We start from the raw sequence: 26,409 nt of genomic DNA on the forward strand, positions 1-26,409 counted from the left end.
TGAGGAGCTCTGAGTTTCTTGGTAGTTAAGAGGGTCTGTTATCTGACTTGCATCATAATATGAGTCTATCTACAATTAGATACAGAAAATCAGAAAATAACCACTAGCACAATCTATCAAAAGCCATCATATGAACCAACATACATACTGTCAATATAATATACACCAACATACTATGGCAGATACAATTTTAACCTATGGAAACTGCTAAATACTTAAAAAGATATGTACTCTTAAAATTAACTACTATGAAAGAGCCTAGTAACTGACTACTACTGTTGAGTAGGATACTGACCCTCTGAAAAAGTCCTGTTTGCTGAGCTTTTCTGACTGCACCAGCTGATACAGTAACTGGCCCATGTGATCCCGGGTGATCTGGCTCCTTTCCAGGGTGGACTCCACTCCCGTCCTCACGAACACATGTTGCAGGCCCTGGGCGTTCAGCTCTTCCACACACTGCATGGCTTCCTGTTCAAACAGCAAATAAAAGCTTACTCCAAAATAAATAAGCTTACTCGAATTGCCAGAGTGTGTTAAAATAAGTTTAAAAACATTTACTTATGACAAAATTGGTAGAAAAGAGCAAGATAGTTTCATATATATAAATAGCTAAAAATTAATATAGCTCAGTAAAATGCAGGATAATATGGGCAATACTATTCGGCATATTTAAAAATAAAAGTGCATCTTTGTAAGGCTAATGTGTTTAGGTTAACATCTTCTTAAAGATCACTCAAAAGACCAGAGCCAAAAATGTCCTTTATTACACAACATGGATCTATATTATGATCACTCAGAAACTTGAAATGGTATATTATCAAATAATATTTAAACAGAAATTCGTGTCATGATTCAAAGGCCTTAATTCTGAGATAACTGAGGTAATTCTGTCTCAGTATGAAAATCTTCAAAGAAAAATGTCTTCCTTTTATAGTAAGGTTGACATGGTTAGCTGAAGTACTAAAAATCTTTTAGGAAGATCTTGGGATATGGGGCTTGTAGACTGGTTCTTACCACGGGATGATCTGGCTAGGTCAGTATCTCTGTTCTGGACAATAAAAGCCTGGCAGCAGGGTCACTCAATCACCAATCACCTCCCTGCCCTCAGCTACCTCAACGTGTGTGAGTTCAAAATCCTGTGATTCAACATCTGATGAGAGCAGTTCTTGTGAGGGGGAAGATGCATGTGAGAAGGGCAGTCTCCTGACAGAAGCCGCGAGTAAGGCAGGTCTAGGCATTTTCACCACTGTTTATCTCCCCTCTGTTAAGTTATTTAATACCTCCTCCCGTGTCAACTTTTTATCTAAAATATTTTCAAAATATAGAGAAATTAAAGAGTAATAAAAGGTACACCGACATACCTTTACTGCAATTTAATCAATTGCTGGTTTTCTTATATATGTATCTAAGAAATTCAACATTCACACAGTAACATCAACTAAGTATCTGATATATAGTACATACTGGAATTTCCACAACTGTCCCCAAATGTCCAATATAGCTTTTTCATTGTTCTAGGATCCAACTGAAAACCCAACGTCACACGTCATGATGTCTCTCTACCTTTGTTTTTGGCCATGTTGCCCATCCTCCAGGATCTTAGTTCTCCAGCTAGGGATCAAACCCAGGGTCCTAGCAGTGAAAGCACCAAGTTCCAAACACTGAACCGTCACAGAATTCTCTCTTTAGATTCTTCTCTCCTTTGTGTTTTCATGACACTGGCACTTTTTTTTTTTATACATATGATTATTGATGGCATTTATTTATTTATTTTTATTATTTTTTTAATTTTATTTTTAAACTGTACATAATTGTATTAGTTTTGCCAACTATCAAAATGAATCCACCACAGGTATACATGTGTTCCCCATCCTGAACCCTCCTCCCTCCCCATACCATCCCTCTGGGTCGTCCCAGTGCACTAGTCCCAAGCATCCAGTATCGTGCATAGAACATGGACTGGCAACTCGTTTCATACATGATATTTTACATGTTTCAATGCCATTCTCCCAAATCTTCCCACCCTCTCCCTTTCCCACAGAGTCCATAAGACTGTTCTATACATCAGTGTCTCTTTTGCTGTCTCGTACACAGGGTTATTGTTACCATCTTTCTAAATTCCATATATATGCGTTAGTATACACTGTATTGGTGTTTTTCTTTCTGGCTTACTTTTAAGACAACTGTCACATAAGACTGTTTCTTACATACACTTTACCCAATCAGTCTGTCTGTTTCCAGCCCCATCTGTATCTCATGCACATTCATCGAATGCTAAGTTACCACCCCTCCTTCTAGCTTCCAGAATGGTGCTGCTTTCTACAGCTTATGTTTTTTATCCTTGTGGGGTTTTACCTCATTTTAAGCCTATCATCATCATTATAAAGCCTTTTCAGGAGAGAGTAAAAATGAAAGCAAATACTCAATGCTCAATATTATACCTGAAGTGATTGTCTCCCAATGAGAATTTAGTCATTGCATCTGCATACTGGGCCAACTAACTATATCATGGAACTACTAATGCGAAGTTTCTAAGTTCACAGCAGTTCATAATCTTACCCTTCTCCCTAGTTTCTAATGTTTTGTTTCTTGTTTTTGACCTCTAACCTGAAATGATACCTCCTAGAATCCCTGTGACTGGTTATCATACCATCTAATCTTACTTCTTTGCACTGAAACACTTTCTTTTTGTAGAAGCTGCTTATTTAGTTATTACCTATTTTTAGGACAGCTTTGTCTGTATCACCCACTAGAACATAAGCTTGGTAAAAGACCCATAAAAACAGATTATGCTATTCAGTACATATACTACAATATTTACAGGAAGTATTCCTTAAAATGGGCTTCCCTGGTAGCTCAGCTGATAAAGAACTCGTCTGCAATGCAGGAAACTCCTGTTTGATCCCTGGTTTGGGAAGATCCCCTGGAGAAGGGATATGCTACCCACTCCAGTATTCTTCGGCTTCCCTGGTGGCTCAGACAGTAAAGAATCTGCCTGCAACGTGGGAGACCTGGGTTCAATCCCTGGGTTGGGAAGATCCTCTGGAGGAGGGCACAGCAACTCACTCCAGTATTCTTGCCTGGAGAATCCCCATGGACAAAGGAGCCTGGTGGGCTAGAGTCCATGGCGCAACAAGTTGGACACAACTGAGCAAATAACACACACGCATGCATTCCTTAATGTGGGTGACACACTTCAGGTGCTCAACATATACATCTCACAGAGGCTAAAAACACAAGGTGTGGAGTCAGACAAATATGTTTGAACCCTGGTTCTGCTACTTACTTGCTATTGTGTGAGTTCAGGAATGTTACTTAATCTCTCAGCTTTGACTTCCTATCACAAGGTTACTGTGAGGACTGCATATAATATATATAAGTACTTGGCATATTGCTAAACACAAAACAAGGGCTCAATAAATACTCATTTGTATTATTGTTAACTATAGCACCTATTAAAATGTTTGGGAAAAATCTTCCTTAGAATGAGCTCTGCAATAAGCCTTTAGCATGACACACCAATACCCAAAAGGTAGGAAGAAAAAGTATAGCTTCTGTTCTGAAGCTGGAAGCTTGGATTTGAATCCTGAGTCTGCCATTTATCTGACAGTGGAAACAGTGTCAGACTTTATTTTTTGGGGCTCCAAAATCACTGCAGATGGTGACTGCAGCCATGAAATTAAAAGACGCTTACTCCTTGGAAGGAAAGTTATGACCAACCTAGATAGCATATTGAAAAGCAGAGACATTACTTTGCCAACAAAGGTCCGTCTAGTCAGGGCTATCGTTTTCCCAGTGGTTATGTATGGATGTGAGAGTTGGATTGTGAAGAAAGCTGAGCGCCGAAGAATTGATGCTTTTGAACTGTGGTGCTGGAGAAGACTCTTGAAAGTCCCTTGGACTGCAAAGAGATCCAACCAGTCCATTCTAAAGGAGATCAGCCCTGGGTGTTCTTTGGAAGGACTGATGCTAAAGCTGAAACTCCAGTACTTTGGCCACTTCATGCGAAGAGTTGACTCACTGGAAAAGACTCTGATTCTGGGAGGGATTGGGGGCAGGAGGAAAAGGGGACGATAGAGGATGAGATGGCTGGATGGCATCACCGACTCGATGCACATGAGTTTGAGTGAACTCTGGGAGTTGGTGATGGATACGGAGGCCTGGCGTGCTGTGATTCATGGGGTCACAAAGAGTCGGACACGACTGAGCGACTGAACTGAACTGAACTGAACTGAGAGCAAGTTACGTTACACCTTTGCACCTCAGCTTTCTTTTCTATTTTTCAATTTTATTTTACTTTTATTTTAATTAGAAGATAATTACTTTACAAAATTGTGATGGCTTCTGCCATACATCAATATGAATCAACAATAGGTATACATATGCCCCCTTCCTCTTGCACCTCTAGCTGTGCTAGGGGCTTCCCTGGTGGCTCAGACAGTTAAAAAAACAAAAAACAAAAAACTGTGCTGCCAATTTATAAGAATACTATTTATTTTCCAGGATTCTAACAAATCACAATATATGAAGTCTGTTCTTTGGATTATTCCAGTTAGTGTTCTTATTTTTGCTGCATTTTCAAGAGTACTTTCTGAAAAGTACTCTAACTTGCTCATGAGTAAAACCTTCCTATTTCTAAATTTTGGACAATTTCGGTAAGCTTTTAGCAAAGCAAAAGTAGTTAATGTATCTGACAAATAATTTTAACAGATAAGCCTTTGATGACCCCAGATCCCTAAACCAGGTCCCATTATATGATCTCTCCTAAGATCCTACAGGTCTCCTAGCATTTATTTTAACCACAATTGAACACTTTGTGGACTTTATCTGTTCATGATCTGTCTCTAACTTAAGACTACAAGGCTCATGAAGTCAGGCAGTGTGTGTATCTTACTCACTGCTACCTTAAAATGAAGATCAGGAGAAGATTAAGGTTAAAGAAGGGCAAACTGAAAGCTACATCTTGAAATGTTTCACTTAGGCTGTCTGACCCCAACACATTACGCTCTTGTGCCTCAGTTTTACTTATGAAGTAAAGAAAAAGTAATGTCAGCTGTACTTTAAAGTTCCTATGAGAATGTTGATGAAAAGACAGGTAATATAAGGAGCCAGGAATTCCTCATGATACTGTGTTGTTTTTGTTCATTAATGTCAAAGTAAATTTGGTTATCCTGCAGTGGGGAGGGACTGATACCGGCTCTCCCTCCCTGCCAGTTGATCCTGTGAACCACAGTATCCATATAAAAGAGCGCACTGGGCAGAAGCGTATCAGTTGTGCAAACTGAACCGAGCAGGGCTGGGATCACTCGCTCGAGGTCTCATCAGTTCACAATAACTGATCTAGACCAAAACCAAGTCACACTGTCTCCAGTGAAGTTCCGCTGTCTCCTATCACAGGCCTTTCTGTGCTGTTGCTTCCTTTTTAAAAATTGTTGTTTACCTTAAAATCATTAATGTGTAGAAACTCATCAATGATAGATTTGGACTTCCTCTCCATCTCTTCCTCTGACAACGCAGGCTTGTCAGAGGCTGATGTTACTGGAATTTCCGGTTTTGTCACTAGTGAGGATAAAATAGTGAGAAAGGAAAAATGACAAAAATTATCATTAAAATGGTAGAATTATGGTTGATAATATACATGTTCTGTTACTTTTTTTTTTAAGTAAAGGCATTAAAACAGATACAAATGTGACAAAGCAAGCCACCTAAAAGTAGAATACAGAAACACGATTTTAGAATACACACATACTAAATAACTTCATAGTCCACAACAGCTACAAGGGATTGAGATGTTGATAAATTTTTATAATTAGCATTTTTTGTTCCTTTTTTAAAAAAATCAAGGTATAGTTGATTTACAGAATTATCTACAGTATTATATCAGCTTCAAGTACACAACACGGTGAAGGAATGTTTCCCTAGAGTATGCTGCATTTCCTTCCTGTATTTTGATTGCTCTCCACTGCTTCGATGACGGAGGGCACGCGAGGCCCGCTAAGTCGCACAGGCATGCACAGAGCTACAGCCACGCTGGCTTCTGCAGTTGCTTGAGTACGCCATGGCTCCACCGACGAATACTCTGTTCACGGTGCTCCTCCTACATGGAATGCTGTCTCTCTCTGCCCCTCGCCTGTCCCTCCCTGCAAACCTGTTTTAACTCCTCTTTCCTTCAGACCCGAGGAAAGCCTTCTCTAACATTCCCCTGTGTCTGGTAAGTAAGTACTCTCTTATAACTAGGTTTCTTTCATAGCGTTTTTCTCATTTTGTACTTCTATACTGTCATGGTCCGTGTGAGGGTTGGAAAAGAATTTCCAGACATGAGGCAGGAGAGGAGCATAAAGTTCATTACAGCGGGAGACGCTCTAGAACAGCAGGCCAGCTCAAGGAAGACCTGACCTTGAACAGTGGTCCTTAGTCCACTTTCATACCCAGGGAACAAGGAGTGGGCTAGGGGTCTTGTGGGTCATTTGCTGATTGGATGCGGCACGTATCCTGGGTGGGGGAAGAGTAAGGCAGGTAACTTCTCCCTACGGGGCAGGAGGGGAGACAGGCGACACTGCTCAGGAGGACCTGAAATCCGTTAGGAGCCACACCACGGGGGAGGGAAGGACACCAGGGTCTGGTTTTGCCGTTCCTGCATTCCGAGACCGTCCTCGGTTTCATCTCTCTTTCAATCCTTGGGTTACCACGTGTATCATCTTTCATGGGGTTATTTGATAAACTTCTCTTTGACCCAGGAGACAGAAGACCAAGAGCAGGGACTGGTGCCCAGGTGCACGTGGCAAATGAACAAATGACCCAGACAGTTAAGCGTGCGGAGGGCAGCTGTGCCACAGCGTCCACTACACACCAGACGCTTCTCATACCCTATCTTGTTAGGCTCCCAAACCACCCAGCATGCAGAAGAAAGCCACACGTCCTTAAAACTGAAAGATCTGAAGTCCTCATCAGTCGGGAAAAGACATTTCAATTTTCCTGTGAAATCCATTTAGAAACTACAGTTAAGAGACATAATTTAAATAGTGAAACAAAATTGAAAGCTAGGAAAATGTTATAAAACAACCATATTACTTCAGGATTAAGATTTAAAAACTTTTTCATCACTGTCATTATCATCATTAAGACATCTAATACCTTTTTGCAAGCTTTGTGTTTACCAGGTAATGTTCAAAGTATTTACATGTATTATCACTTTTAACCTTCACAATAACTACAGAATTAGTACACTTGTTATCCCCATGTAAGAGATGAGGAAACTGAAAATCAGATCGGTTAAACACGAGGCAGTTTTTAGAGCACTACCTGAGTTGGTCGTCTAAGCACATACATGCTCAACATGTACAAAACCCACAGAGGTTCCAAGATGAAGGTAATAAAAGACCATCTGATACTTTCTCTCTGGTTTGCCCTGTGGTGGCCCAACAGTTTCAGGATTTTCATACATGTGAGGGGCTGTACACAGGATACCTTGGAGAAGGGAGGCTACCCACTCCAGTATTCTGGCCTAGAGAATTCCATGGACTGTACACGGGGCTGCAAACGGTCAGACAGGACTGAGTAGCTTTCACTTTTACCATTCACAAAGGACACACACTCTAATGCACACGGGGGTGCAACTGAGGGACGTTGGAGGAAGTTCGTATCGCTCAAGATACAGCAAAAGGCCCTTATCTGCATCGCTTTTAATAGTGAAGGGGAAAATTTACACACTGCTGAACAATGGATACCTGGGGAACGAGAACCGTGAGATTAGGAAGATATCCTCTAACTTTTAGAGCACTGGCTTGTGTGCTGTTAACATGTATTGATTCTGAAAATCTACTCAGGCACAAAGTCTCCTTGTCTTTTTCTCCTCCCAAATTGAAGGCCCCAGTCTTCACCTGTGTCTGTTCATACAGAACCCCTCACCTGGCTCCCTGGTCCTGCTTCGCTCCGCCTCAGCGCTGCTCCTCTCCACGTCCATGCCTCCTGTGAGCTGCTTCACGGTCTCCAGCATCTCCCTCCGCTGCTCCTCCTGAGACTGATTGTCTAACAGGTCTTTACTGCTGCCACCCCTCATGAAAGTGTTTGGCCGAGCTGCTGCAGGCTGGAGGGGCTTGTCATTCTTCTCCCTGCCCGTGCTTCCTCGACTTCAAAGACAAAACAACACTTCTCAAAATAAAGACCACCTCCATTCCCTCTGTATTCAAATTATAAAACAACACCAAGACTTTCTAAGTATGCAGGAGAACTTTTCACAGACAACTTTAGATGTATGAGGCACCAATTACACGCCAAAGTATAATTATTTACATAAACAAGTAAAATCAGTGCTTTAACGAGATTAAGATGTGTTTTAGCTTTTCCTTAAATGTAAAAGGGATACCACTTGAAAATTTTAAATGCCAATGGCAATTCCTTGTCTAAATTTTAAAATATCTTTTAAGAAGAAAGACTGATGAGTGTATGAGCTAAGTGAATGAAAGGGAAACAGAGTACCAAAATAATATGGTTTTACTGTCTTACAAACTTTACAATGATATTTATTCAGAAATTTCAAATACATGGAAAATATCTGAGGACCAAGTCGTGGAAAGTTTTTGAATAGCCCAAATCACACACTACTTTCATTTTAGGAGAGAATCTTCCTGTCTTCCTACTCCTCTCTCAGACAATTCTAACCAGTGCGGCAAACAGGTCCTCAGCCCAAGAGAGATCAGCAACGGTGAATTTAAAATGAGAAAAGGAAGACCTACAGGAAAGACAACGGGTCTAATCACTATGCAGGAACAGGCACAGTCCTCAAAAAGCACAGCCATCAGGGGACATTTATAGCAGGGAAAAGAGAGTACACCATGAGAAATGCTGGGCTGGAAAAAGCACAAGCTGGACTCAAGATTGCCAGGAGAAATATCAATAACTTCAGATATGCAGATGACACCACCCTTATGGCAGAAAGTGAAGAAAAACTAAAGAGCCTCTTGATGAAAGTGAAAGAGGAGAGTGAAAAAGTTGGCTTAAAGCTCAACATTCAGAAAACGAAGATCATGGCATCCTGTCCCATCACTTCATGGGAAATAGATGGGGAAACAGTGGAAACAGTCAGACTTTATTTTTTTGGGCTCCAAAATCACTGCAGATGGTGACTGCAGCCATGAAATTAAAAGACGCTTACTCCTTGGAAGGAAAGTTATGACCAACCTAGATAGCATATTGAAAAGCAGAGACATTACTTTGCCAACAAAGGTCTGTCTAGTCAAGGCTATCATTTTCCCAGTGGTCATGTATGGATGTGAGAGTTGGACTGTGAAGAAGGCTGAGCGCCGAAGAATTGATGCTTTTGAACTGTGGTGTCGGAGAAGACTCTTGAGAGTCCCCTGGACTGCAAGGAGATCCAACCAGTCCATTCTGAAGGAGATCAGCCCTGGGATTTCTTTGGAAGGAATGATGCTAAAGCTGAAACTCCAGTACTTTGGCCACCTGGTACGAAGAGCTGACTCATTGGAAAAGACTCTGATGCTGGGAGGGATTGGGGGCAGGAGGAAAAGGGGACGACAGAGGATGTGATGGCTGGATGGCATCGCTGACTCGATGGACGTGAGTCTGAGTGAACTCTGGGAGCTGGTGATGGACAGGGAGGCCTGGTGTGCTGCGGTTCATGGAGTCGCAGAGTCGGACACGACTGAGCAACTGCACTGAACTGAACTGAAAGAGTCACAAACACCTCAGGAGCACAACTGATGCTCAATGACAATCTAGGTTACTGTTTAAAAGTTCACCTGTGCTATATTTTGTTTCAGAAGCCAAAGGAATAGTAATATAGCTTAGGAAACCCACCTAGTCACATTAATTTATAATAATAAAAAGCAAAAGTTTGCGAGGTTAAAGAAACTCAGTTCCAAAAGCACCTACATCAAAACATTTTATTCTGTCACTATACTACAGGTTCTCACCCACTCTGTGTAAACTAGCCAACGAACACCTGACTGTACGAATCCTACAAAAATCAAAGTAGAAAGATAGCAGAATACAGAGTAGTGAAAAATAAAAGGCAACCTCAAATATAACTGCAAGAACAGTGTGACAGAGGAATCCACAGGTGGGCGGTCAGGCCCTTTCACTCAGCTTGAGGGTTGCAGCCTGAGGGTGCTAGTTTCTCTGGAGCGCCTGCAGCCTCGCCTTGCGGAGCCCTGACACAAGCTCCCGGGGCTCGTTGGCTGGGCCTGGCTTTCTGAGTGGAGCAAGCTATTGGATATCCCTTCCACCTTATCTGAACTCCATAACTTCCTTATCTTGGAGGAAATCAACTTTAGTGATGAAATGAATCTACCCATAGGGATTATCATCACAGAGAGAGCGAGAGAGCGTGTGTTGTGTTGGACAGCCAGCCAGCCTGACAAGCAGGTCAATCTTTATTAATGTGCAGACTGCTTACCTAGTTAAGGTCCGCCGGGAATCAAACTCTAGAGGTGTGGATGACGCAGACCCTGAAGGTGCTGGAGGTTGCAAAGCAGAGAATCTGTTTAAACTGGAAGCACTTGATCTTAAGGCATCTATAGATATTAAGGAGTGAGAAAGAAATATAAATCACATGACTAAAATGCAGCTTCTAACTGATCTGCCTTCGTGGGGAAGGGCCCGTGGCCAGGCATTTCTAACGAGCCTAACCAGCTGACGCCAATCTCCTGGTCCATAGACCATACTCTTAGAAGCACTGTGTTAGAAAGACTTTGTATGTAAAAAAGAATTTATAAATATTTATTCATTACAACTATCTGCTCCTTTAAAAATATAACTAAATTATCCTAAGTAGGGCCTAGGAATGGTAAATAGGGGAAGAAAGAAGGCAAGCGAAACCAAAAGAAAATATTTAACTTAAAAAATGCTGTGATGTCATTTATGTAAAAGTATGGATGTGAGTTTAAGTGAACAATTTAATTTAAAAGAAAAAAGGTCAAAATTATGTAATAGAAGGGAAATATGGGAAGGTTGTTAACAATGAAGTTTAATTGTTATGATCCAAGTATGTGAGTCCTAAAGTCAAGTCTCTCAAAATCTACTTCTGACATAGATTTTGAAAACTATTTTAATCGAATTGTTTTTTCTTTCGCAACACCCTAAAGTTAAATGCTTCTGGGTAATAATATTACTTTACTCAGTAATATGAGTTTCCATTTTAATTTGGAGTCCCAGTAACTTTTCTAATTATATTGAATTTGTAAAAAGCAACAAAACAACAAAGGAATCAAACAGATTAAAGTTTTAAATAGTTTTTGAATTAAAAAAAAAAAAACTTGTTTTAAATATTCAAAATACCTAAGGATCCACACTGAGGAGGAAACCCTCAATTATGTTAAGAGCGGGACACCAATAAATCTGGGCGTGATTAGTTTATAGATCTTGCACTAAAACGTACGCTTGTGAAACGACTGCAGCACGCCAGCTTCCGGAGGAAGGACACTCCTCACTTACCGGCCTCGCTCGCCTTCGCTCCACCACTGCTGCCCTTTCCCCAGCTGCCCAGCTGCGCTTTAGGTACCAGCTGAATTTTCTCATCAATTGTGGGCTGCAACGTAAGGGATCACAAGTCAACAGTAGGAACGATTCTAGAAGAATAGTTTATCTTCTCTTTTTTCTCCCCAGTGCAATAAAATCAATTTCAGCAACAAAATTTTGCTTGGAATGCCCATATACAAAACATAAGTTGGAGCTGTTCCCATTAAACTGGGATTCCTCTGGCCCTGGAAGAACTCTTTGGAATCCAGTGTCCACAAAATACAACTACTGGCCTGGAGAATACATTCAGATCCTTGAAGATGGTATGCTAATCTGCTAAGCAGTTTCTAATGATTTCCCTTTTACAATGCCAAGGGATTTTAAAATGGAAAAAAAAAAGAAAGAGGAATATACAAATATTACAAAATTAACTCATTAATCTTTTCAAGTGACTGTTAGGAAACAGGTCAAAAGACCCAAAGATTTCACATTTTAGCAAAGCCTAAAATAGGTTGGGGCAGGGAAGGAGAGGTGAGACAGGCGCATGGTTCAGTAAAGGGGAACAAGAGAAAAGAAAAGAACATGTTAGACGGGGAGTTAGGGTGCCTGATACCTCTCAGATTTAACTCTCCCAGCACAACTTCAGTACAAATGCATGGAGTACCTCATAGAATGCATACCACAACACAAACACTGTGAGGCAGATCCTAGCAAAGGCACTGCTATGCTCTGACACTGCAGCTTGCTATATGTAGTTAATAGTTAATAGTGAATCTCCTTAATGGTTTTGAGCTTTTAATATTTATATAGAGTACCAACAGTATAACTGTCTGAATACACACATTTCTTTTAATTTATATATTTTTTAAAATATTAAGGAAATAATGTTGTAGAATGTTCCTTTTTACAGTGCCCATGCACAGAAACGATATTTAAAACACAAATGATTTTAGTTAAAACTGTCTCTTGCTGGAAATGGAAGTGGATGGGAATCAAGTTGTATTCAGCGATGGAATTCCTTCTTTGGGACATAAACAACTGAAAGAATGTACCAAGTCTTAGAAAACAGGATCCTGGCTGATACATCAAGAGAAATCCAGAGAGGGAATGCTCCATCCTGAAGCAATGCTTTGACAAAACTGTAAGGATGCAAACGACACAGCTCATCTTCTTCTATTTGATATCTTCATTGTGAGCTTTAGACTGTCTTTAGTATCCTCCTGGCAGGCTGCCAATTTCAGATCTATGGAAAGCGTATTACAAGTAAGGATCAAACCACACTTGCAAGTGGTTTGCAAAACCCAGTGGGCTTGGAAGTTTCCACTTTTACAAAATGTAATTCCACTTTCTCTATGTTCTCCAAGGTTCTCTTCACTCTACATATAGTGATCAACTTCTACTGCTGAAAACATCTGCCAGGAGAAAATTCTTTCCTCTTACCGCCCATAGACTCTCAAGAGAAGGAAGTAGGGTCCAGTAAATCTTTATCACAGAATAATTTCTGGTAGGTCTTCTGTGATTTCTTTTGTGCCTTAGATATAGCAAACCATTCATTCCTTTAATGGTCAAACTTAAAAAGGCACTTTCTCTCCTTCCTTAGAGCTAAGGATCAGAACAGATCAGATTAGTTGCTCAGTCGTGTCTGACTCTTTGCAACCCCATGAATCGCAGCACTCCAGGCCTCCCTGTCCATCACCAACTCCCGGAGTTCACTGACACTCACGTCCATCGAGTCAGTGATGCCATCCAGCCATCTCATCCTCTGTTGTCCCCTTCTCCTCTTGCCCCCAATCCCTCCCAGCATCAGAGTCTTTTCCAATGAGTCAACTCTTCGTACCAGGTGGCCAAAGTACTGGAGTTTCAGCTTCAACATCAGTCCTTCCAAAGAAATCCCAGGGCTGATCTCCTTCAGAATGGACTGGTTGGATCTCCTTGCAGTCCAAGGGACTCTCAAGAGTCTTCTCCAACACCACAGTTCAAAAAGCATCAATTCTTTGGCGCTCAGCCTTCTTCACAGTCCAACTCTCACATCCATACATGACCACAGGAAAAACCATAGCCTTGACTAGACGAACCTTTGTTGGCAAAGTAATGTCTCTGCTTTTCAATATGCTATTTAGGTTGGTCATAACTTTCCTTCCAAGGAGTAAGCGTCTTTTAACTTCATGGCTGCAGTCACCATCTGCAGTGATTTTGGAGCCCAGAAAAATAAAGTCTGACACTGTTTCCACTGGTTCCCCATCTATTTCCCATGAAGTGATGGGACTGGATGCCATGATCTTCGTTTTCTGAATGTTGAGCTTTAAGCCAACTTTTTCACTCTCCACTTTCACTTCATCAAGAGGCTTTTTAGTTCCTCTTCACTTTATGCCATAAGGGTGGTGTCATCTGCATATCTGCGGTGATGGATATTTCTCCCGGCAATCTTGATTCCCGCTTGTGTTTCTTCCAGTCCAGCGTTTCTCATGATGTACTGTGCATAGAAGTTAAATAAACAGGGTGACAATATACAGCCTTGACATACTCCTTTTCCTATTTGGAACCAGTCTGTTGTTCTATGTCCAGTTCTAACTGTTGCTTCTTGACCTGCATACAAATTTCTCAAGAGGCAGATCAGGTGGTCTGGTATTCCCATCTCTTTCAGAATTTTCCACAGTTTATTGTGATCCACACAGTCAAAGGCTTTGGCATAGTCAATAAAGCAGAAACGGATGTTTTTCTGGAACTCTCTTGCTTTTTCCATGATCCAGCGGATGTTGGCAATTTGATCTCTGGTTCCTCTGCCTTTTCTAAAACCAGCTTGAACATCAGGAAGTTCATGATTCACATATTGCTGAAGCCTGGCTTGGAGAATTTTGAGCATTACTTTACTAGGGTGTGAGATGAGTGCAAGAGCTAAGGATACAATGTACAAAAGCTTGCAATTTACTATGGCTTCTCAAGAACTTTTGTTACCATCTCTCCTATACTAAGTATCTCATACCTTTAAGAATTAACCTAGTCAATTTAATAAGCCTTAGTAAACCTAACTAATCTAGTCCTTCTTAGTTAACACTCATACAAATAAAAAGGACTAATTCCAGGACAACTAGGAAAGAATACACTTACTAAGGTTGCCCTGCAGAAATGCATCTGCAATAAAAAACAACTACCCGGTAAAATGTGTAATACGGCTGTTTCATGTAGGAAGTAATTTTGAGAGTCATGTTTTTGAGACTATTTGAAGTTGTTCTTAAATGTCACACTCACCTTAGTGATTTTCAGAAATTTTGAGGGGTCCAATACTCGACTATTCTTGGCCCCTTGAACAGTGTTCCACCCACCTTCATCCACTCTCTGGACACCTGCAGGAAAAACGGAGTGAGCCAGACTCTCCTCTGTCTCAAATCAGTTTGACAATGAAATGGTGAGCAATCTTTTCAACTCAGCAGCTCCAATCAAAACCCAGGAAAAAGACAAAAGAAACTGTGAAAGCACTGCTGACGGTCTCCTTACCACCCACAACATGAAAATTTCAAGTAGAAGCACTCTACTGGTATCCATCTCTCATAAAACATTACTGACCTGGAAGGAACCAACTCATAGAAATGAACAAGTATTTAGTGCTAGACTAATCCTCCCTAAGGGAGGGCCAAATCTAATGTGTATAGAGTTAATGATGAGAATACTTTGGGAGAAATAAGATGGAAATAATTTATTCCAAAGTTTATTTCACTTAATGATGTTATAAGACACTATGGTTTGATCATTCCCTTAAAACCTGCTTCTCTAAACTTTCAGGGACTGAGAGGCAGAAAACCTTGACTCCTCTCTCTCACACATTGCACTTAATTTGTCAGCAAATCTTGTCAGTTCAACCTTTTCAATATATTCAGCATCTAGCCCCCCTTCTAACCACTACTAACACTACAAATTTGGTTAAGCTAGCAATAAGCCTCAACTGGTATAAAAACATCATCACTGGCTTCCTGCTTCATCCTCACCATTCTCATCATGGCAGCCAGTGTGGCCCGAGTAAGTTATGAGTCAGGTCTTGTCACTTCTTTGCTCAAAACACTTCTGTTATCTATTTCATTGTGAGAATAAGACAGACTCCTTATAAATGGTTTATCTCCTCTAAGTAATCTGGCCCCTGCCTCTCAGACCCCATCTCCTACCACTCCCCCCCCATAACCTTTGCTCTAGCCACACTGACCTTTTTGCTGATGCTTGAAAAGGCTGCTTCAGGGCATTTGTACTTACTATCCCCTTTTCCTAACACCCACTTCCCCAGATATCCACATGAATTAACTCCTTCCTTACTTCATTCAGTCTTTGCTCAAACAACACCAACTTAAATAGGCTTCCCAATCTTCCTAATATAAAACTGCAACCTCTCTACTCATCAAACCTTGCATTCCTACTCCTTCTCTGTTTTAGTTTTTCTATAGAACATATCTGACAAACATATATTTAAGTATTTGTTCCCCTCTGTTCCTCCTAAGATGTGAGCTGTAGGAAGCAATGGACTTTGTCTCTCTTGTTAAGTGACAAGCACTCAATAAATATTTACTGAATGAAAGACCACCAAACTGTCTGAAAGCTTTTTCAATCCTCACATGCTTCTTGATTTTCTCTTTGCTAAGTGATACTAATGGTCATGAACACGCTTGATTATTCCTTGCTCCTGTAGAATGGAAAAGCACACTCTCTTCCCTGGTGGAGTCATCTCTCAGAACTTCACTATGAGTATACAGTGTCTCTGATAAATAACAGGTCACAGCTATCGAATATTTAGTAGGTGTCAGTTGCTATGCTAAACACTTTACCCATCTCATTTCAGCCTCACAAATCCTAGGTACTATTATTCGATCAATTTTATAGATTAAGTGACTTGTGCAAGGTCACGCAGTTAGGATGCAGGAGAGCTGAAACTCACACCAAGACGGTTTGGCTCCAGAGTCTATGCCCTCAACCTCTATGCTAATATGACCCGGTCACCATCTGAGCACTTCATAGCACAGTGGATGAGCGTTCCCATTTGGATGTCATCTCAGAAGAAACAAGCTTATAAGAAAAATGATCATTTCCTTTCTGAAAAAAGTTTCTTCTTTCAATGTTCCTAAACTGAGTCTACAGAATTTTCTATTTTCTCAGGTGTAAAATGCTTACTACTTCACCTTATTTTTTTCTGTTTCTTCCTTTTTGTTTTTATCACTACCAAGTTTTAACCTCCTTCCACATAGGAGTTCAGCTGACAACAGCATTTCTGAGCCTGGTACACCCTTCACCACGTGATGAGCAATGCTGTCAGTGCTGTTCAGCTGCTAAGCTGTGTCTGACTCAGTGTGAACCCATGGACTTACACTGCGCTAGGCCTCCCTGTCCTTCACTATCCCCCAGAGCTTGCTCAAACCCATGCCCATTGAGTCCGTGATGCCGTCCGGCCATCCCATCCTCTGTCGCCCCCTTCCCCTCCTGCCCGCAATCTCTCCCAGCATCGGCGTCTTCTCCAGTGAGCAGCAGACCCATTTTATTGAAGTGCACCCAGCCTGTCATCACGCCTTTGCTCAAAAGCAAGCGGCAGCTCCTCAGTGTCAGCTCAAGCCCGAGTTCCTGATTTGGGTCCACTCTTCTCAGCATTTTTTCAATCCTTCTGAACACTGAAATTTTACTCTAATCAGGCTTATTTATTCCTCTTTACAGTATATATTTACTTTAGTTTCATGACTATAATTTTTCCATCCCTTCCAAATATTGGCCATCTACCAACACCCAGTTCAAGTGCCCCTTTCCTCCAAGTTGCTATCCCACCTGTTCTGAGTTTTAACAGCCTGAGTGGAGAGTACATTTCATAATTGATAGTAACTTCTGTTTGCTTGAAAACATTCCCTTTATTAGTTCTGGCTTCCAGAGGGAAGGAGATGTATCTTCTACTTCTTTTTATATCCCTCACCTATACTGAGTATACAGAAGATGCTCAATGAAGTCTTGCTGATTGCTGACTTTGGAGTAGTCAAAGAAATAAAATGTACTTCCCACACTCTCTGTTTTTACACAACAACCAGTCTCCAGGTGATGCCGTTTCTCTTACCAATCACCGTTCTCTTCTTTGGGTCAGTCTTTCTGCTCTCATTTCACATCTAAATATAAAATTCTTAACATATTCATCCCTCAAACTCCCAAGTTCCCTAGCACCCGGTAGACTCCACCCCTCACCTGGTCTTCTCTTCTCTTTGGTCATGAGTTGTTGGACCTTCCTCTGCTCTTCCTGTTCTTCTATTTTAGCTTCTTTGTGAATCTGTTCAATAGTTTTAGGCCCCTGATCTGCTCGTCGTGATACCCAATTACACTATAAAAGGAGAAAATCAGGATGTCAGCCAGATAACTAAAAATAGAAAGGAAACTTTAGAAAAATCTATTTTATACTTTCACTGCTAGAAAAGCATAGCATACACATGAACCTGGCGCTATGGCAGGTTCAACCACCTACAGATGGCTCTACGTGCAGCTCAGATGTTAGCGCTAAATACTGAAACCTGTCTCAATCCACTGAGTTACTCTATACAAAAGCAGTGGGTAGAAACACAGAGTGAAAGAATGGCCCAACTATCTGTCTACCCATCCACCTACCTACCCATCCATCTGTACATTTTATCATATTGTACTTTTGAAAGGAAAAACAAGAGGAATCAAGAAAGGTCAGGACTTTTGGCCTTGACCCAGTCGGATATATTGCTACTCAGTTCACACCACACTCCACTGGGGTTCTACATCGAGGATGACTAGCGTTTTCCTTCCTCACATATCAAGGTTATGGTATCTACACAAAACGCCACAATCACTCTAAGCTCCAGTTATCCTCTCTGCTAAGGGTAAGACAAGCTGTCTCCTTCAAGAGACACTTCTCCCAGTCCTTCCCTTCTGAGCTACAGTCTCAATATCTGATACAAATATGAGTGACTGAAGGAAGAGGCAGAGCAGTTTTTAACATTTACTTATATTAGTTTGAGGCAAGAATGGAAAATAGATTTAAATCAGCATTCAAAATTCTGATCAAGTGGTAGTGGCTTTGTTAACAAGAAGGATCCTGAGGTCACATCTCAGCTGAGTAAGCTACCTGGTCTGGGTGCAGGGCGGGGTAGAGAGGGGGACCTGCGTTCACTTCCTCTATCTTAGGCTCAGTGGCAGTGTGTTTCCTCTAGCAGTTGACAAAGGTGGTAGTGGTGAGAACTATACTTAGTATGACAAAGGAGGGAAAAAAGCAGCAGAACAAGAGAGTATACAGGAAAAACAACAGAGAGGAAAACATCTACATCTCCTGTGAGCTGGCCACACACATAACCACTGAATCTTTATAACACACCTGCAAGGGAGACAACGTCACCACTTCAGAGACTACAATGTAAGGCTCGGGGAAGAGAAATACATTGATTTTGAAGATGAGAATTCTTGATTATTTAGCATGCTAAGATTAAATTTAAATGACCACAGTTTGAAATCAGAATGGCTGATTTCAAAATTGCAAAGTGGTCTGATCACCAGAATAGAGAGAAGAAATAAGCTGCAGACAGGCAGGTGTACATGCTCTTTGTCCTTTCACATAGCTCTCTTGTCACAGTTTGTTGATCCATGTTCTGAGTCATGAGGCAAAAGCATTAAGCCATTATACATATAAATCCTAGGACATCCTCCCCAAGCCAAACCCTGAAGAGACTGGAAAGGTAGGTTGATTTTTCTACTTACCAGCCTTAGATCTATTACATCCTGAAGCATGAATCGAATCCTAGATGAGGTTTTTCTTTCTTTCACAATTTTCTCCATCTGATTAAAATACTGGTCCATACGTGGCTGCAAGATACAAAATCATTAGTATTCCTGGCTGAGGAATTCAAATGTAGTTTTACCACATAGAATTTTAAGACGGCATAGGAATACAACTTTTGGCCAAAAGGCATTGTGGTAGAATTTTTAATTGAACATGACACCCAAAATAAAGGCTACATATTCCAGGAGGCAGGCCATGGTCATATGACTAATTATAGGCCAACAGAATATAAATGGAAACGTCATACTGCATCTCCTTGGAACCTTAAGAGAGAGGTGGCTGTGTCCTTTGCCCTTTGCTAACCTTCTCAGCTATGATGTCAAGAACTACTCCAGGGCTACACCTTAGGGATGACAAAATGTTACACTGGAGGAACTGAAATTTTTTGTCATCTCTTAGCCAGCCACCAGGCCAGCCTTAGAATTTTTACTCCTGAACTTCATTTACATGAGTGAGAAATAAACCTCAGTCTTATATACACACTGATATTCCAGGTTTTCTATCACAGCCAAACATAACCCTACCTGATTCCTATGTTATAAAACATTTCTGACACTATTTCTTTGATGCTTTTCTAATTTCCCTACCCCTTATTTGGACAGTACCATGTTATGTTTGAATTATAATATTTTTAATGGTTTCTTATATTATGGTTAGATAGCCCTGTCATCAACTAGAGCATAAACGAGAAAGCTACTAGGTCTTCATTCTTGTCTTCCGTCAGTCCTGGCTGTTGGTAGCTCCCCCCTCACCCCCAAATTTCTGTCCACAGAAATGTACTGCTATTCATATACACATGAAGGGCCTGTAAAATAAAGGACACGGGAGAAATAATCTCAATTCATGACCTGGCTTTTAAATACTTTTGGATCCTCTTCACTTCTGACTTTAATGAAAACGTGGTAACGAGCACCATGGCCCAACCCTGACAGTGAGAAGGACAAAAGAAAAGCACCCTTGGCTGCTGGGAAAAGATGGAGACCTGTGTTGACGGTCAACTTCCGCAGCTGACAAAGAGTCCCTGCAGGAGGTTTCTGAGATTCGGGGGTCTTACCTTTGCTTTCTCAAAGTCCAGGTCTTTGCCAATTGTGGTGAGCAGGCGACACAGACACTCGAGGGATTCTTCATCGTGGTTCTTCAGCAGCTTCACCACACAGTCATGCATGATGGCTTCAGTCAGCATTTTGAGTTTAAAGAGTTCTCCAATGAACTTGATGTTGCCAATGGATCTCCGCCGGGCTTTATCTTTAGCTTCTTCCAGTTCATCATGAAGCCTTGTCCTCTCCTCTGGCTATTGCATAAGGAAGAATAACAGAATCTTGATGATGAAGATTGTACTACTCAAAAGATGCTAAAAACATACTTGTGGCTGGTGTTGCCGGTATGCTCGTTCAGTGCAGACCTGGCAAGCCTCCTACGAAGCGGCAGCTAGGGAGACTGTGGAGCTCGGCACTGCTGACGAAAAGCTCAAGGAAGGAGTCAAAACTGAGAAAAACGATCATTCTAATTTGAAGGTGGAGGGGCAGGATGGTTCAGAGGTGCCGTTAAACATTAAGAGGCATGTACCACTTAGTACCCTGATAAAAGCCCATTGTGAACGACAGGGTTTGTCAGTAAGGCAGATCAATTCCCATCTGACGGGCAGACAATCAATGTAAAAGACACACCTGAACATTTCGAAGTGGAGGATGAAGATACAACTGTTGTGTTCCAACAGGAGATAGTAGGTGTCTGCTAAATAGGGAATCCCTAGAATTCTGTTCCTCCAGACCAAAAAGACACTCTCCGTTAGAAAATCACAATTTGGTTCCACCACATCCTGACTGCTAGAGTGTAGTTTCTCTACTTTCTCGTTTTCTCCTTTCTCATTCCTTTACTGTACATAAAGTAACTGGTGTATATGCACAAGCATAGTGCACTTTAAAAAAAACTACAGGGGCGATGGTATGTTTCGACTGACATCAAATGAAGATGGGATGGGGAAACATACTGGTCTGGGGAAAACATCCCCTTTATCTCCATTAGGGGCATACTCATCAACTCTTATCTTTATACTCCAGTATATTATTTTGCTTTCATTGTCTAACAAAAGCATAAAAGTTCTTGCACTCCTTGATTGGAGGATTTTAATGTTTTCCATTTACCATTGTAAAACCAGTCACAATTTTATAACTTTTTTGTATGCAGCTGTTACACGTAGGAAAATCTCTATTTAAGTAAGGATAAATTACTCTAAAAGAAGAAATGATCCTATATAATTTTCCCTTCAAGTGTCTTGTTGTTTAAATAAACTTGTTTGAACTACGGGTCAGGGAGAGGCTTTGAGGTTTTGACAGTTAACCACAGACCTATTCAGAAAATAAAACTATCCCCACAAGTTCGCATCCATTTCAGGAGATTTCTGGAATTCAGCAACCTCTCTGAAGTCTAGGTTCTGAATCCCTATCTTAGAAGGTTGAGTTGTTTTAACATGTGGCACTAAAAGGAATAAAGCTCTCCTCTAAACATCAATACGGTATATCTCCACCTGAAGAAAAGGCCGCAGGCACCTACTGAAGTAGCAGGGCGATGAGGCAGCCGGCTTCATGAAAATTCTGATAACACTCAAAGTGCACACGCACGGTTTTTCTGTGAAAATACTTACAGCACTGGCAGCCTCGAGTTCTTTCTGCTTCTTCTCAAAGACATCATCATCGGCTTTATCTTTTTCAAATTCCTTCTGGCAACGGTTCAGTAGTAGCTTCCGGAAGTTCACTGTGTTACCAGGCTTGTCTGCCATGGGTACTTTCAGCTGCATCCAGATGGGAAAATGCAAAAGGGGCAAGATTACTTAAAGAAATCCAGTGATTTTCTCAAAATATCTATTTTCTTTATTGTGCAAAATAATGCTGACCGAACCACAGGTAAGCATTCTACAAAAGATACATGATTTAGCTTTAGGCATTTCATGTTTTCAATGGTTAAGGAGCTTTAAATTTTATATAGAAAAGACACACATTCCTCTCATATAAATGTACCGCATCCTCTATGGCTGGTTGTGCCTCTAGCTGACTTTGAAATCCTTGTAATACTATTACAACTATGACTCTGCACTCCTCTAGACCTTTTTAACTGTCAAAGGTTATTATTTTTGTTTTTCAAACTACTACAGTAGGTACTTTGGTTTCAAGAAACAAATAAAAATGAAACGAAGCAGGGGAGAATTTCATGGCCGTAGGAAAATTGTTGGAGGTGAGATCCTTATTCTAGAAAGATGCAGAAGTGTGTGTGAGTGAGGGCCACGTTTCAGAATACTGGAGACATCTTTTCCTAAGGGGGACGTCACAACACTGTAACGCTAGTATCTGACTTGTCTATCGATACACTATGTTTATTGATTATTTCTTATGTGACAAAAGAACATACTAGTTCTCTACGAGTTGTCTAATAAATGTCCAACGTAGGCACATTCTTTTGATGCACAGACTCAGGGCAGGGAAGGGGCCGGTTAGAGGCAAGACGCTTACAAGATGTCCATACAAACCCATTGTTTTCTAGTAACTGCAACAGCTTCACCTTTAACTAAATGCAGAGACGTTCTTATTCAGAAAATAAAGAAAGTGAACCAGCACAGTGATTGACTAAAAGATTCTGTTTTACAGAGAAAATCACGAGTACCATTTTGAACAGCTATGACAATATGGCAAAATGATTTTCCTAGAATCACAAAGTGGCTCCCAAAGTTCTGAAATACGTGGTCTTTGTCCTAGATTTAGTGGGAGAAGTTAATAAAAAATGGGATACCTTGTATTTATATTCACAGAAGAGTTAGCAACCAGAATGGACTTTGGAGAGCTGCTGATCAAGGCTGAATGGCTAGCAACTTGAGGACTACAATACCACGGCATATTTGTGCTAGAACTGACGGCACATTCTCCAACATATTCCCAGTGAGACACGAAAGACCCTTCAACAAGGCCAGCTCTTACCAACCAGAGCTGAATGTTTCATTTCACTTTTTTTTAACTTAGAGGAGAAGAACATCAAATACGGATTCTTTTCAGACAATCACAGGAAAGCTAACACGTCCTTATGTCCAAATTTAGGCCATACAAATACAAGTGACAACAGGTTATGTCAAAGTCAGGCCTATTCTATGATCACACAAGAGGGTAGGCTTTTAATTTATTTGTACTTATTTGGCTGTGCAGAATCTTAAGTGTGGTATGCAAGACATTTAGTGTGGCATGTGAGATCTAGTTTCCTGAGCCGGGATCAATCCCAGGTTTCCTGCATTGGGAGCACAGCGGACTGGGCCACCAGGGAAGTTCTGAGAGCAGGTACTTAATTAGCCTTAAAGAAATGAAACATGAGAGCAAAGGGTTTTCAAAGCAGAAGCCAAAAGTAGACTCAATCTTTTACTATCTACAACCCAGAATATAAAGAAGCACCATATGTGAGAGGTTCTGTATAATAGAGCATTCAGCATGACGTTAGGTTCCAGAACAAAGCAAAGGTTCTAAAATTCAGCAGTTACATTAAATTTGCTACTGTACAGGAACTCAAATAAACACATCAAGAGGCTTTTGCCAACTTCTTAGCATATTCACCACTGTCTATATTAACACTAAGGACATTATAGACTGATAGGATAAAAATCATCTGGGCACAATTTATCGGCCTTAAAAAGATTTTCCCTGAATTATGGGTTTACTATGTAGAAGATGGGAAAAATGTGGATAATATGAAAATTCAAGCCACTGTCTTAGTGACAGGGACCAGAACTAAAATGAGTCAGGAAGGTCAAATAACTAAAACTCGTGTGTTTTATTTACTGGAAGGAACAAGTAGAAATGATGTAAGGCAAGGAAGAATTTCCCTACACAAAATGTATTAAAGGATTTGCTTTTTATACCTTTTATGTAGAGAAGACTATATTGAAAAGATTCGCTTACATGATTTTCTTTTTTTTGCTTGATTTTAAATGAAGGCAATTCTTTTAACCCAAACTCGTTCATCATCCAAACAAGGGAGGCACAATCCCTGTGTCGAGCCCAAGTGCAGCTTTAAGCACCCAATGCAATAGGTTTGTTGGAAGTGCTTTAAGTCACAGAGAATAACGTGACTTAAACGTGGCTTATTTGGAACACTCAAAGAGAAAGAGCACTGGAATCCTGAGTTATAAAATCAGGGTTTGAATCCCAGCTCTACACCTCATCAGTATGTAAATGTGAGCAAGCTACCTCATTAAGCCTTAATCCCTTCATCAGCAAAAGGATGCATCCTAGTGATTACAGACTAAGGGACACCATGAAGCAGCTGGTGCAACAGGAGCAGTGGAGACAGTCATAATGCCAGCTCTGCCACGTGACCTTGGCCAAATCACTTGGCTTCCCTGAACTTCTCTTTCTTTCTAAAACGGGGATAACATCTATCTCGCAGGACTGTTTGAAGGATTAAATGAGACAGTCTAAGTAAAACAAGTAACAGTGCCCAGACCACAGCTAAGAATTCTATAAACTGATAGACCTATATTTAAGTTTGGAGCTGCACTGACATGTTTATTAGTAAAATTTAAGAGAAACCTATATTGTAATAGCATAAACATCAAAGAAAGTGTTTAAGTTAGTTCACAAAGCAATTAAGGAGAGAGCCACAAAAGGCAAGAGAACTGAATATCTGTTATCCCAAAGTGGTGGTCACCAACAGTTCACATGTACGGGACATAAAGAACCTGTGACTGTTGCATATGCTTGTTAGACACGTTCACGGGAAGCATTAAAACAGAACGCTCAGCAGAACGACCACAGACCTGCAAGCACGGCTGTCTCTAATGAATGAAGGTCTGGCTGCACCACACCCTAAAGGCTTGTTCTGGTGAACAGGGGCTGTGGAAATACGGAAACAGGCCAGGGAGGATATGGCCCGAGAACGGTGATGCACGGTAATCGTCTTCTTCTTAAGAGATGTTCAATTCAACACAATTATGAAACGATGATGGTATTAAGTCAGCTTGTGTTGTCAGGGGACACTTAACTGGTCAGGAGACTCAGTAAAATTGGTTAGTGAGAACATGAAGAGTGAATGTCTTAGTCTGGTAGGGCTGCTATAATGAAATACCACAGACTGGGTGGCATAAACAACGGATGTTTATTTCTCACAGTTCTGGAGGTCGGGAAGTCCAAGATCAAGGTGCAGGCAGATCTGGTCCCTGGTGAAGGAGGACCCTCTTCTTTGGATGTCTGCTGTGTAGACATCTGCCTTCTCCTCTATCCTCATGTGGTGGAAAAGAAATTCTAGTACCTCTTCCTGTTTATTAAAGGCACTAATTTCCATCATGGGAGATCCACCCTTATGACCTCATCTAAAGCTAATCACCTCTCAAAGGCCCCACCTCCTAACACCATCACATGGAGAGTTGGGCTTCAACCTACGAACTGGGGGAGAGATGAATATTCAGTTCCTAACAGTAGAAGAGGTAGATGCTTGAAGATGTTACCATGGATAATACCAAAAATGAAAGGTGACATGCCACAACGAGAAGAAGCTCTCTCTCAGACAACCATAATTCATTAAACAGTAGTCTGGAATTAAAACTAAGATACTAAGTGCTTCAGATGGGTTGCTGGGAGACGATTCCTTAGAAAGTGAGGGAGTCACTGGGGAATATTTTATACCAAGACTGCTTGGTGAGCTAGATTTGCTGGAGGGCACCTACCTTTTAATTTTTACACAACAGTAAACTACCCACGTGCCACTGCGCTACACTGTGAACTGACAGTGTCCGTCTCCTACTGCAGTGAGAGCTGGCCACGTTCCGGGCAGCCAGCAGTCCTGGACGTGAACACTGTCAGCAGCAGGCAGTCATTTTCTTCAAGCAACAGGATTTGTACTGCTAATATATTTGTTAGTATGGATGGTAAATACTTCTTCTCCTTAAAAGGATCAAACTCCCTGAAAATCACCAAGGGCTGTCAGTTGTGTATTAATTAAGTCCAACAGGAGACAAGTCCTGGCCTGGCTTATTAGCACGCTCAGGATTTTCAGGGCTGTCCTAGAAGATAAAGATGCCAGTGGTAATCCATGGCCCAGTAGCTGTTTTGCTTAAAGCATGTTCTGGTCCGCGGTAAAGTGTCTGGAATGACTAG

At 41.1% G+C, this 26,409-nt stretch overlaps 1 protein-coding gene across 50 annotated transcripts in view; it reads right to left on the reverse strand.

Moving 5' to 3' along the window:
- Positions 1-26,409, reverse strand: part of EIF4G3 (eukaryotic translation initiation factor 4 gamma 3) — a 354,136-nt gene that overhangs the window by 27,181 nt on the left and 300,546 nt on the right. For 38 of the 50 annotated variants that reach the window (XM_086326700.1, XM_086326656.1, XM_086326966.1 and 35 more), the window contains 10 exons: positions 21,927-22,073; positions 20,337-20,573; positions 19,201-19,305; positions 17,674-17,806; positions 14,725-14,819; positions 11,452-11,545; positions 10,415-10,532; positions 7,909-8,129; positions 5,441-5,559; positions 296-468 (listed from right to left, as the gene is read on the reverse strand). In XM_086326700.1, coding sequence (XP_086182826.1) covers positions 296-468; positions 5,441-5,559; positions 7,909-8,129; positions 10,415-10,532; positions 11,452-11,545; positions 14,725-14,819; positions 17,674-17,806; positions 19,201-19,305; positions 20,337-20,573; positions 21,927-22,073 — 1,442 coding nt within the window. The remainder of the gene's footprint in view (positions 1-295; positions 469-5,440; positions 5,560-7,908; positions 8,130-10,414; positions 10,533-11,451; positions 11,546-14,724; positions 14,820-17,673; positions 17,807-19,200; positions 19,306-20,336; positions 20,574-21,926; positions 22,074-26,409) is intronic. The other 12 variants (XM_086327057.1, XM_086327051.1, XM_086326946.1 and 9 more) reach the window with 1 other exon arrangement.

Source organism: Bos grunniens, chromosome 2, assembly GCF_055505025.1.
Source record: "Bos grunniens cultivar Pamir isolate PY7600 chromosome 2, Bosgru_T2T1.0, whole genome shotgun sequence".
Taxonomy (NCBI): Eukaryota; Metazoa; Chordata; class Mammalia; order Artiodactyla; family Bovidae; genus Bos; species Bos grunniens.